We start from the raw sequence: 13,658 nt of genomic DNA, 5'->3' as shown, positions 1-13,658 counted from the left end.
CACACAGGAAGAGACAGGCACTCAAAGTGACCTGCACACACCCGGAAGAGACAGATTCCTACAGAAAGAAAGGCAAATAGAGATGCCGAAAGACACCAGTACACACAAAGACGAAACGTGTAAAAGGAGTGAGTCAGAGGAAGCAATCTATGCTTGCTGCTTCTGTATAGTTTCCTTTTTCATACTGGCTAGGCAAAGGGGCAGATAGGACATTCTGAATGAATTTGCATGAAATCGGGCGTCTTCCAACAACACATCTGTGTACTTAAGAGGCATTGCTGTGAAGACAGGGAAGCAGGCAGGGCAGGATTCGGTAACCCCTATAACCTGATCGCTCCCTTCGGCTACAAATGGGCATGTCCCTCTGTAGATGAGCATTGTTTGGTAAGTTACAGCTGCCGCTTTCCTTGTCCTTCCCCTGCAACCACACTTCTCCTTCAACAAGCAGCCCTACAGGCTAGGACGAAGGGGAACATAATAAATCTGATCAGAACAATTCAACCAGATTTTAAGAAAAATTCCCTAATGCTTCCTTTATGGCACAAGTGAAATTCACCTGGCAAGTTTTTAGGCAAAAAACAAAAACCAAACAAACAACCATTACCCTCCGCCCCCCTGCAGCAGCAACACCTTTGCCTTTCGTATTATTCTTAGTGTATAAGATGTTAATAAGGAGAAAATAAGAAAATGTAATGAAATACCCTTCAGAAATTAGCTCTCTGTCCAGGTGTGGGAATACTGGTGTCTTCTTTAAATTCCATCCTTACAGATAATCGTACCTACAATTGTTTTCGACATTCATCTATATCTCATCCTAAGAAGGTATCCAAAAGAGCAGCTTAAAAAAAAAAAAAAAGACTCTCCTCAATTTTTCCCACTGCAAAAATCTCCTTCAGTAGTGGTAGTTCACAATCTCTACTTCTAAGCTACTCTCTAAAGGGGAGCCGGGTATGCAAGTTTGCCATTGTTAGCATGGCTTTGCCTTTCCCTGAAGGGAAAAGCAAGTGCAGAGAAGGATACAGACCTTTTAGGAATGCAGAGAGCAAGCTGCATCAGATGATTCTCATTTCTGACATCTCGAAAAGCTAATTGGACCAATGGATTTTCATTAAAAAAAAAATGAAATAACAGGACACTTAATTCCTACCCTTCCACTGGCAAGTCAAGACTTGATAAAGTTTGTGCAAGTCCAATAAACCCAGTATCCAATACAATTCAGCGTGCATATAACTCCACAAGCTAAATCACCAAATTGTACAAGAGAGAAGAAAAGGGAACTGAACTTGTAATGAGGACCAACACTTTGTGCCAAGTGCTAGGTATTCTTACTTATGTTTTCTCATTTGATCTCCACTGTATCATTTAAGTATGTAAATTATTATCCCCCTTTGACAGACAAAAAAGCTGAGGAGCTGAGAGGTTACATGAGTTGCACAAGGTCAGCCAACCAGTCCCAGACTATTACACATTCCTGGCTCTGGAGAGAAAATAATTTTCCTATGTCTGCAGGGAAGTCAGAACTACATTGTCTTTTGTATATTCAGGTATTCTTAGATAGTTTTCACTGCTACAAGCAGTGACCTCACCAACCAATTTTTTTTTCCGTTGGAAATGCCCCTGTGAGCTTGAATTGAAAAGGCACAAGAATTTCTTTTGAAGGGATGATAAATCTCTGTCATACTCTTTCTCAGAAATCCATCCATGCATCCATCCACCCATCTTTCCATTCAATATTTACCAATTACTTCCTCTATGTACAAGGGACCATTGTAAGTGTCCTTTTTGAGAGGTACATTCACAAATTTCTCAGAAAATTAAAACTTGATATTGTCAACATGTTCAGAAGATGTTTCAGAGACATCTGGGAATAGATCTCTTCACTTACTCATAGATGAGAGAAAGGAAAGGAGGGTGGAAAAAAAAGCATTCAATTAATTCTCTTTCTAGAAAGACACTAGAATGTAAGCCCTTCAGAGCAAGAGTTCTACATCGACTTGGAACAGTGCCTGGCACAGAGTAGGTACTCAAAATATTCGCTGAATACAATGAATGAATGAATGATTAGGTAAGCAAGGCAACGGGCAGGAAAGACGAAAGGAGAGGGGAAGAGATTTAGGGAGGCATGGACTGAATGGCTTCTCCTCAATCAGAATCTTGAATTAAGAATTCACAATCATCTTCATACAGCTTCACACACTTCCCTCTGACCCTAGAAACTTACTTTGTTGAGGGCCCCAGCTCCAGTCAGAATTAAGTGAGAATTTTCAACCTGGATGGTTCTCTGTCCCAGTCGGACGAGGTAAGCCCCAATTCCAATAGCCCGGCATGTAACCTTAAAAAAGAATAAATTAAAAACAGAGACAGAAAGAATAAATTCTACATGTCATCTATTTATGTCCCCTCCTAAGCTGTAAGAACTAAGGCACAGATGTGCAAAATCTACATTAACAGGAAAAAAAATACTGCTCTTTATAAAGTTTGCTTGATTAATAACAATGTCAAAAAAGCCCCACAATTTCCTAGTCAAAGAAAAGAATCATTCACTGAATGATTCAAGTATTAGACACAAAGGTTTATAGACATTTACTTCTCTTATATTCTTCCCATTTCATAGATGCTTGGCATCTATACTAGAGGTAAGAACAAGAAAAGTAGTTAAAAGAAGAAATTCAAGCTATTAAAATTTTGGTAGAATATTTAGAGAAATAAGTTAAATGAAAGGCTAAAATGAGGTGCTAGGTTTTTCTAGGAAGTTAATTATTTACATTATCATGTACAATTAAAATCATATTGTGGATAATTTTTAAGAAATGCTCTCATTTGAGACTGAATAGCAAGAGATGGGACCAAAAAAACTCCTAGCCACACAGTCAGTTCTTCAAAAATTTCACATTCTGATAAGATTTACCAAGCTGATGGTGATGATCTCATCATAGGCCAATGAGGATTCTCCAGCAATCATTCCAGAGCCTCGAAGGTTCTCTGCTCCAAGTCCCTCTTCCTTCCCAATAATATCGGTTATCTTGTACCTATTGTATACAGCCATGCCAAATTATAAAGGTTAAATTTACAGAACAACAATTTGTTGTTTTTAGAACAACAATCCACTAAAAGAATAATCACTATTAAAAGGCTGCTGAAAGCATACTGAAAGCTTATTTAATGCCAGGGCTCTGTACTCTTCTTATACTTTTCATTCATATATCTTTCCTTCTTAACTTGGTGCCTATATTTTCTGGAAGCAATATGGTGTAGCCAAAAGAGCAAAATCTGGAATTAAGTAGACAGGTTTTTTTTTTAATTTTTTTAAATGTTTTATTTATTTTTGATACAGAGAGAGACAGAGCATGAGAGCGGGAGGGGCAGAGAGAGAAGGAGACACAGAACAGGAAGCAGGCTTCAGACTCTGAGCTAGCTGTCAGCACAGAGCCTGACGCAGGGCTCGAACCCACGAACTGTGAGATCTGACCTGAGCTGAGGCCGGAGGCTTAACCGACTGAGCCACTCAGATGCCCCTAAGTAGACAGGTTTAAAACCCTGCTCTGACACATACAGCCATGTAATTCTGGAGATAATAGTAACTTCTATAAAATGGAGATAATGGTGTCTACCTCTAAGGGTTGACAGAGTTAAATTAAAGGAAAAAAGAGAGGGCTTGACACATAGATGATGCTCTGATTTTAGATGTCCTCTTATATTCTAGAACAAGTTTCTTAAAAGCAGGGTGAACGTATATCTCTCTATAATCAGCAACAGTCATTAAATCAACAATTTTAGATATATGTTACAAAGGAATAAAAAAAATCCAGAGTCATAGTGAGAATGTTCAGGTCAATTTCTCAAGTCAAAAAATCCTTTCTCTTTCCAAGACAGGGATGAAGGGCAAGATTAAAACAGTACACTCCTATTCCTGCTCTTCTGTAAATATCAAGTGCATATACAGAGGGGTCCTAGTCTTTTGACTAGAGGGGCAGGTAGAATGTGTGTGGAAGTGAAATGCTGGCCAGGTTGATCAGAAAGCATCCTGTGGATCCAGTGGGAGCCACTCGTCTGTCTTCTTGGCAAGGGATTAGGAGTGATAGCTGATAATGGGAAGTGGGAGATGGGGAGTGGAACTAATAAAAGAAAGGAAAAATATAAAGTTGGAAGCAGAGATGGGCATATATTATTTCCAGTTCCGTATGTACCCAAAAGGCTTGGCACCAGGCGTAGTTTTATAAATTGAATTAATAAACAGATATCCCATAGTGGCTCTTAAACTACTCTTTTGTCCCCATATTTCTCGGTTCCCTCTTCTTTACTTCTAACCTTCCACCAATTCTTTCCCTTTGCTCTTGCTGTTGGCCTCTGGCTTTGCATTTCTGCTTCCCAGATTCCCTGGCCTTTCTATTTTTAGCCTCTCCCAGGAATTCTCCATTCTTCCATTTGCTCTGTATCTAGGCTCTAAATTCTAGAGTTATTTTACAGGTAAAGCTAATCTCCCTTAAGGGGTTACTGAGCCAAAATAATTGGAGGGAGGGTTAATGTGTCCTTTCTAGAAGGATCACATGCCATATAGTCACAAACACTCATGGATCCAGTCAGCCTTCCCTGCAAAGCAGATCTTTTCCCTCCTAAGGATTACATATTGCTTCACAGGTATTCATGACTTGTTAAGTGGCATCTTCTCCCTTTGTATTACATGAAAAGAATACAAATTTCCTATTTTCTGCTCTATGATCTGAGTCTTCTACCATTGAGACTATCATTCTTTAAGGTAGTATCAAATTTTAATGTTATTTGTAATGAAAATCTTTGTATAGTGTAATATAGTGTATACATTTCATATATATATATAATTTTTGATTCTCACAACAATCTAGTGTGATAGGTAATATCCTCTCCATTATTACAGATAACAGCAGTCAGGATTTTTGACTGCTTACTATGTACTCAGTCCTATGCTAAGGGCTTTACTTATACTAATTTAGGTCATCTTGATCTTAGAGATGAGGAAACTAAAACTTAGAGAAGAAAAATGACTTGCTTTGACAAAAACTATGTAAAAGCAATAGCCTTCTAAACTATCAGTAATAGAGACACCATCTCACGCCAGTCAGAGTGGCTAAAATGAACAAATCAGGAGTATATAGATGCTGACGAGGATGTGGAGAAATGGGCACCCCCCTACACTGTTGGTGGGAATGTAAACTGCTGCAGCCGCTCTGGAAAACAGTGTGGAGGTTCCTCAAAAAATTAACAATAGAACTCCCCTATGACGCAGCAATAGCACTGCTAGGGATCTACCCAAGGGATACAGAAGTGCTAATGTATAGGAGCACATGTACCCCAATGTTCACAGGAGCACTTTCAACAATAGCCAAATCATGGAAAGAGCCTAATGTCCATCAACTTATGAATGGATTAAGAAGATGTGGTTTATATATACAATGGAATACTACATGGCAATGAGAAAGAATGAGATCTGGCCATTTGTAGCAACACGGATGGAACTCGAGGGTGTCATGCTAAGTGAAATAAGTTAGGCAGAGAAGGACACATACCATATGTTTTCACTCATAAGTGGAACAGGAGAAACTTAACAGAGGACCATGGGGCAGAGGAAGGGGGATAATGGGCATGGAGGAGGGCACTTGTGGGGATGAGTACTGGGTATTATTTGGAAACCAACTTGACAATAAACTATAAAAGAAAAAAACTATCAGTAATAGTCGGACTCTTAATTTTGGCTCAGGTTATGATCCCAGGGTTGTGGGATCAAACCCCATGTTGGGCTCCATGCTGAACATGGAGCCTGCTTAAGATTCTTTTTCTCTCTCTTCCTCTGCTCTTCTCCCCTGCTCCCACTCTCTCTAAAATAAAATTAAAAATTAGAAAAAAATTTAAAAATGCATAATACTTAGGAATAAACGTTTACAAAATGGCAAACTCCATTTTATACCCACACTGTGCACCACAGCACCTCAGGTGACACAGTGAACTGTCAGCGGCCCTGCAGGGGATGTTACATATTTTAGAGAAACACTATGATATGTGGTATCTGTTAGATCCCATGTTAACTACTAGCATTAGGTGGTTCATAATTAAACATTAGATAATGCTACATTCCTTTTGATAATGTCTTATCTTTGCAAAGCTGGGTTTTTCACAGTTTCTGTTAAAAAACAACAACCCCCGCCCCCGAACCCAAGTCCTACACAAAAATCAATGCAGAACAAGAAACAAGGGCGGCTATATCCAAGCTAAATCTGAGTTTTGAGAGTTCTTATAGATGCAAATATCCCATCTGTAAGTAATTGTAATTATTTAAAAGTGAAAAAACTTCCAATTTATGTGTATATTTGCAAATAAATATTAATTTGTTAGAGTACAAATACTTATGAAGTTCTCTGAGTCTGACTACTTAATAGAAATATTAGGCATATCTTTCAGCTCAAGGTAGCTGTGAAAAAATTACTGAGACAGCACAGGTGTTATTAACCAAGACAGATTGGGAACTTCCGACATAACCTATATGAAAAGAACCACAAAATTTTAAAAAATACACTTGAAAAATATGGAAAAACATGCTACATTTTTTTCTTGGGAAGAGTTAATAATTATGAACATGTTAGATTTCCTAAATTAATTTATAAACTTAATGTAACTTGAATCAAAATCATTATGGAAAGTTTTTGGTAATTAAAAACAATGAGACTAATATAAAATGACAAAAATAGCTAATAAAACATGGAGAAAAAGTAAGAATGTGAGGAAATCTGCTGCATTAAAACAGTTAAAATAATGTGGCATTAGCCCAAGAATAGACAGCACCAAAAAAAAGGATACAAAGCCTATTAACTGAATTAAAATTATAAAAGTGAAAAAAGTATGAATTACTCAATAATTGGTATTGTAGTAGTACTTGCAGGCAGACTGTAAAAATGGTGAATCTCACTAGTCTTCAAAAGTACCAGTTAAAATAATTGCTGTTTTTATCCTACTTTATTAATTGACAACAATCAATATTGGCAAGGGGGAAGAAAAATTAAAGGGGAAGAATGCACTGTAATATCTGCTCATGGAGTATGGGTCTTAAGAGGGCATTCTGAAATTATCAAAAATATCTTTAAAATGGACATACTTTTTGACCAGTAATTCCACTTTTTAGAAACTAGCCCAAAGGGAATAATGAAAGATATTTCTAAAAGTTTATTTAAAAGAACACTCAGCCCGGGAATACGGTAGTAAAAAGTTAAAATTGTCTGAATGTTCAAAAGAGAAAAATTTTATTAAAATTAAATATAATTTTATCTTTATTGATGAATTTTATAAAAATTAAATAAAACTTTATCATAATAAAATATTATCAAGCCATTAAACATATTCTCAAATAATAAAGAATGCACAAAATTTCCCCCAAAATAGTTTTTAGTGAAAAGTACAAATTACAAAAGAATTTTTCTATTGTGATTCTGATTATGTAGAACAAAGTCATACATATACAGAAAAGACAGCAAGAATATAACACACATTAATAATGTTCTCTCTCAGTAGGTTTGTAGTTGATTTTTATTTCTTCATAATTTAGATGTTCCAACTTTTAAAAAATGAATAAATATTATATACAGAATTAAAAAACCTTAATCAATAAATAAGGTGTTTCAGCTATTAGTGATAGAGCTATGACAGAAACCTAAGACCTCCAGATTATGTAATAAGCAATCTTCATTACTCTTTCAAGGTCATGATCAGCAGGACAGTGAGGAAGAAATGATCATATTCACCTTTCTTTAATCCACGGATAAATTATTCTGATACATATACACCTACCTGGATTCTCCTTCATCCTCTACATGTTCACAATGGACAGAGTTGAGAGCACTGACTCTCTTATAATCCTGAGGGGTCAGATATAAGTATTTGTATCCCTGTGAAGCACAAATAGTTTTTAACTCATTAATAGCCATCATCACATAACCAGAAGACATAGCAATCCATGCATAACACAGCTTGTTCCACAGCTAGCTTTAAATTGCCACCTCACTTCTTAGAGTTACCATCTCATAGAATACTAGCGTGGATAGTTCTCCTTCGAAAAATAGAAGCGCCTATTTCTCTAGTCACTGACTGTCCTTGAAATAAGATATCCTGTAGCTACCACTGTGACTATGTTCCATCCATTTCATTTTCATCAGATTTTTAAAGGGCTGTTTCTGATTTTTTGTGACACCTCTATTAATGATATCAACACAAAACTGAAGAAATGTATGGTTTTCTTTAGTAATGTGGATTACTCTTCTTTACTTTTTCAAATATGATGGGGTTGCCTGGGTGGTTCAGTCAGTTGAGCAACCAGCTCTAGATTTCAGCTCAGGTTATGATCTCATAGTTCATGGGATCAAACCTTACATTGGACTCTGTGCTGACAGTGAGGAGCCTGCTTGAGATTCTCTGTCTCTCCCTCTCTTTCTGTACCTCCCCCACTCACATTCGTGTATGCATGCTCTCTCAAAAAATAAACAAATTAAAAGAAAGAAAGTAAATGGGAAGAGATAATTGAGAGGATCACAAAAATGGGAAGGCAATATTAAAACCAGAAGTCTTTGCAGTGATAATCATCAATGAATACTGAACTCATGCCTTTTGCATTTTTATTATTTTTTATTAAAAATTTTTTAATGTTTACTTATTTCTCTCTCTCTGTCTCTCTCTCTCTCTCTCTCTCTCTCACACACACACACACACACACACACAGAACCCAAGGCAGGCTCCAGGCTCCAAGCTGTCAGCACAGAGCCCAACGCAGGGCTTGAACTCAAAAACCATGAGATCATGACCTGAGCCAATGTTGTATCCTTAACTGACTGAACCACTCAGGTGCCCCTGCCTTTTGCATTTTTAAATAAACAACTTGTAATTCCCATTTACATTTAAAATTTTACACTTAAGTTTTTGTAATTATTTTTACAAATACATACATACCTCTCACAAAATAGAGTTACAGGATACATGTGTTTAACTTAAGTGAATTAGTCACTCAACCAAAAAAAAAAAAAAAGGTAAACAGAAGAAGATATTTTAAATACTGTGACAAAATATGCCTATCATTTAACTCAATGAATTTATCCCACAGTGAGCACAACATGTAAAAGACATGAATCTGCCACTGAATTTGTATGACTTATGACAAGAACCTTGTAGTGCTTGAGAGTCCTGAGTATTTAAGTCGGCATGTTTTACTGAGTGCCTCTTATGTGTAAGGTACTGCTCTAGGTGCTGGTGAACTTGTAGAAAGAAAAGCCCAGGGAAGTCTTCATTGTAAGTGGCTTCACTGAAGAGTGGAGGAAATGAGACATCAGGATATGGGGGTGGGGGAGTTGGGGGGGTGCTGGGAGAGGAAGTATTCTAAGCAGAAGGAACTGCAGGTGCAGAAGTACGGGAATATGAGTGTGCCTCAGAAAAAGTTAAAGAGGCTGGTGGAGGCAGGGTGGAGTGAGATTGTCTGAAAGAAATGAGGGCAGGGAAGTATTGGAAGGCCAATCTATGTAGGGCATTGGGTTAAAATTCACATAATACTGGCCTTTTTTGGTTTGTTTTTTGTTTTAGTAATCTCTACAATCCAACATAGGGCTTGAACTCACAACCTTGAGATCAAGAGTTGTGTGCTTCACCAACTGAGCCAGCGAGGGACCCCAAAACCAGCCATTTTAAGAGTTTGATGTTGTGCAATCATCACCACTCTCTGATTCCAGGCCATTTCCATCACCCCAAAAAGAAACACTGTACCTGTGAGCAGTCACCAATTTCTATACACTTTTAATGGGAATTTTATCTAAATATAATTTACGTGCAATAAAATCCCTTGATTTTAAGTACTGTAGTTTGGTGAGTTCTGACAAATGTATACTTGTATAATCACCACCACAATCAAAATATTAGAATATCTCCATTATCCTCTGAAACACTCTTACACTGAAAAGATGTCTTAGCAAAGAAAACTGAGAAGGAGCAGTTAGGAAGCAGAAAGGAAGCTCTGGGCCCTAGAACCCAAGAGGACAAAGTATTTCGAGGATGAAGGAGTGTCAAATGCTGCTAGGGGATTGAGGAATTCAAACCAAGACCAAGATTCACTACAGAATTTAACAGTATGGAATCCATGGTGACCCTGACAACAGCAGGTACAATGGGCCAGGGAAGGTGTAAGCCTGCCTGAGGCAAGTTCTGAAGAGATGAGAGGAGAGCGTCTGGAGAGGAAGAGACAATGCTCTTACGAAGTTCTGCTGTCAATAAGGGTGGTGATTGGGGGGTAAACATTTGTAAGCTAAAGGGGTATATTTGGTAGAGGGAAAAAGTGATGATTTAAGATGGAAAGGGCTGTGTCCAAGAGGAGTGAATGGCTTTGGACAGGGAAGATGGCAGAGAATAAAGGCACAAATGCAGATACATGGGAGCTTGTGGATACTCTCTTCTCATTGCTTCCATTTGCTCAGTGAACTGGGGAGCAAGGTCATCAGCTAAAAGGGAGGATGGAGCAAGAGGGTTTTGGGTTTTAAGGAGAGAGGGGAATATGTGAAATTGTCCATCAGAAGATTTGTAAACTTGAATTGAAAGCCCAGTCAACAGCCATGGGTATTTTTCTCCATCAGTGTTCAGCTATGCAGGTTCATGTATGTAAGTCCATGGAAAATACTGGATTTACACCTTTTTTTTTTTAAAGAGATAGAGTAAGTAGAATGAGGATAAGGAAAGAGGCAAAAAAGTTGAGGGTGTAGAAAAGGTGGTCATTATAATATTATTATGATGATTAACCTATGATTGAACTTGTAATATAAACTGACAGGAATGAAATAAGGATGTAAAGAGGCAGTGAAGGATAGAAGAAAGCTTGTAGGATCAACTGTTGCAGATTCTGGAGAGTTCAAAGGATTATTGGAGTTGGTATACTACAGCAAAGGAGCTGGAAAGATAGGACGGAGGGCTGGCAGAGAAAGGGATGGTTGTAATTAAGATTATGGGGAAGAAAAGGCAGAGCTGGGGTAGAAGATAGGAAGTCAAGGGTCGAAGAGGCTGGATTATGGAATGGATCATCTATATGGATATAGAAGTCACCAAGAATAATAACAGGGCTAATTGTACTGGAGAGAGTGACAATGTGCCAGCAACTAAAAGATGCGGAGAATGAGGAGTGACCAGCGTTGGGGACCACTATAATAAGTGGTGGTTTGGCACAATTGGATGACATTAAACTCAAAAATGGGGGCTTTCAGGGGTGTCTGGGTGGCTCAGTTGGTTAAGTATCTGCCTCTTGAGTTCAACTTAGGTCATAATCTCATGGTTCATGAGATTGAGCTCCACTTGGGATTCTCTCTTACTCTCTTGCTCTCTGTCAAAATAAATAAACACACACACATACACACAAAGATGGGGGTTTCAGAGAGAAAGGTGGGAAAAGGGTCTAAAAGTAGCAGTGAGACACAAGGAAGACACTCTTCCCCCGCTAGGTTCAGTGGTACATGAGAAAGAGAGATCGGTCACTCTTTAAGAAGGCTAGGGGAAGAAAAGTCTTGAGAGGACAGGCAGATTTCAAGAAGAGAAGCAGCTGAGGATACAAGGGTTTTAGTAAAGGATGATTAAGTCATGGGAGCCACAGTGGAACAGTTTAAAGATAGGTATTTCTGGATTAACATGTATCATGATGAATGTGTATCTATTTCCTCTGATGTTCAACTCAAGAAACAAGCTGGAAAAAAAAGCTGCTGAATATATTGAGAGACAATTTGTCTCCAATATGGTTATAGCTCACTTTGAGTGTGGGCTTCTGAACTTAAACCTCTACCTTTCCCCCCACCTCTTTACATACACACACACACACACACACACACACACACACACACACAGAACAATATACTGTCTTGAAGTTTTATCTTTTCTTAGTCTGTACCTTGTAAGGATCCTCAGGATCTACCCAGGCCACATGAAACATATGACGAATTTCCTCTGCCAGTCCAATTCGTGCTCCGCTGTTGGCTGCTACAAAGATGCGTGGGATGCCCTCTGCCCTGGCAAGCTCAGAAGCTCTGAGAAATAGCAAATCCTCCTGGGGCCCAAAGGACCCAATTCGGTATGTGATGTCATTGCCAATAACAATGATATCTCGGCCCTCTGGATATTCAGGACTTTTAAGGGTCATTTTCCAAGCTACCATGCCAATCTGCAAAGGCACAAACAAATAAATAGAAGCTTCTTAACATGCAGAATTTTTTTTAGGTCCCCTGAAGGTATCGGACCATACCTAGACATAGACTTCATGTAAAGATACGCACTTTACATGAAGAGTCATGTAAAGAACCAAGTTTCCTGTGGGAAACTAGAACAAACATTCTAGCGAACTTCTCTAGGTTATGGTGAGAGCAGCTGGCTCACTCTGTATTTCACAGTTGTTTCAATTCCTTCTTCAGACCTGCTTAAAAAAGATGGAAAAAACAGTCTAAATGCACTCAAGATACATGTGGAAGAATGCCATGCTACAGGGTATTAAATGCAAAACTTCCTAGCTTATTACCCTAACTACTAAGGCTCTAGTTCCATATTCAGTGAGATTCTTTCTGAGAAACGTTCTTACACATCAGAGGAGAAAGAGAATCATCCTTCACGGACTATACAACCTCTGTCATCCTGGGTCTGTTTACAGTTCGCCAGCATTTGAGAGGAATAGCAGCAATATTCTTTACTGGCTAGCTTCAGGTATCCTCCATTTCTGCAAGAATTCACTATAGCTCAATAAAGCTTCCTTGCTCTGAGCATCTCTTGCCACTTTTTCCCAGCACCAGAAAACCAAAGCATGCAAGGAATGACATATGTAAATTTCTACTCTCTGTTCAGTAGCATCTGACCAGCCACACAAATAAATGATATTGACTTAAAAGGCAGGGGTGACATGTCTCTTCCCAAACCCTCACAGCCCTCTCTTCTTTTAATCCCCTTCTATATGAGATCTAGTCAATCCTTCTACTTGTTTATTCACTAGTTCCATTTCTTTTCTATTCACTCATATCCCAGTTACAGCTGCAGTTTTTCATGCCTGCCTGCCTGTTTCCCTACACCCGGATAAGTAATGTTTTCCATTCCTTTTTTCCCCCTATTTCTTCCTGTCTCCCTTCCATCCCTCACTGCACTATCACTCCCCCCGCCCCAACTTGCTCCCAAACACAAAGCCTACCAGATGAGCATTCCTGGTCCTGCCTAATGGAGCCCAGCCACATCTGCAGCCTTGGTCCCTCATCCCCAGGCTGCTGCATATCACCTCATTGGGGAGCCCGGCCATCAAGAAGGGCCATTAACAGATGTAAATAGCAGCATCCCTGGAAAGCCACATGCATCACCCAGACTCAGCCGGGCCAGTGATCATAAGCTCTGAGTACACATTCCTCAATCCAATTGCACATCCACTGTAATCAGGCTGGTTGAAGCTTTCCACACAGCTATTTGTGTGATTCTCAGCATTAAGAAATATATATATGAAACACCTACAGATAAATATAAGCTATTTAATATATCATACCATTGGCCAAATACAAATCAAAATGGATATAATACACAGAAAAAAATCCAATCACCTTCTGAGATAAGGTATTACCGTATCTGCTCATTAAAGACACAGAAAGGAAGGAGAAACA

General features: G+C 38.6%; 1 protein-coding gene across 5 annotated transcripts in view; it reads right to left on the bottom strand.

Annotated features, from left to right (window-relative positions):
* Positions 1–13,658, bottom strand: part of ACACA (acetyl-CoA carboxylase alpha) — a 279,134-nt gene that overhangs the window by 66,095 nt on the left and 199,381 nt on the right. For all 5 annotated transcript variants that reach the window (XM_029929349.1, XM_029929353.1, XM_029929351.1 and 2 more), the window contains 4 exons: positions 11,924–12,193; positions 7,813–7,910; positions 2,909–3,029; positions 2,222–2,332 (listed from right to left, as the gene is read on the bottom strand). In XM_029929349.1, coding sequence (XP_029785209.1) covers positions 2,222–2,332; positions 2,909–3,029; positions 7,813–7,910; positions 11,924–12,193 — 600 coding nt within the window. The remainder of the gene's footprint in view (positions 1–2,221; positions 2,333–2,908; positions 3,030–7,812; positions 7,911–11,923; positions 12,194–13,658) is intronic.

This window comes from Suricata suricatta, chromosome 17 (genome assembly GCF_006229205.1).
Source record: "Suricata suricatta isolate VVHF042 chromosome 17, meerkat_22Aug2017_6uvM2_HiC, whole genome shotgun sequence".
Classification (NCBI taxonomy): Eukaryota; Metazoa; Chordata; class Mammalia; order Carnivora; family Herpestidae; genus Suricata; species Suricata suricatta.
Note: the sequence above shows the minus strand (reverse complement) of the source record. Positions and strands in the feature narration are given on the sequence as shown.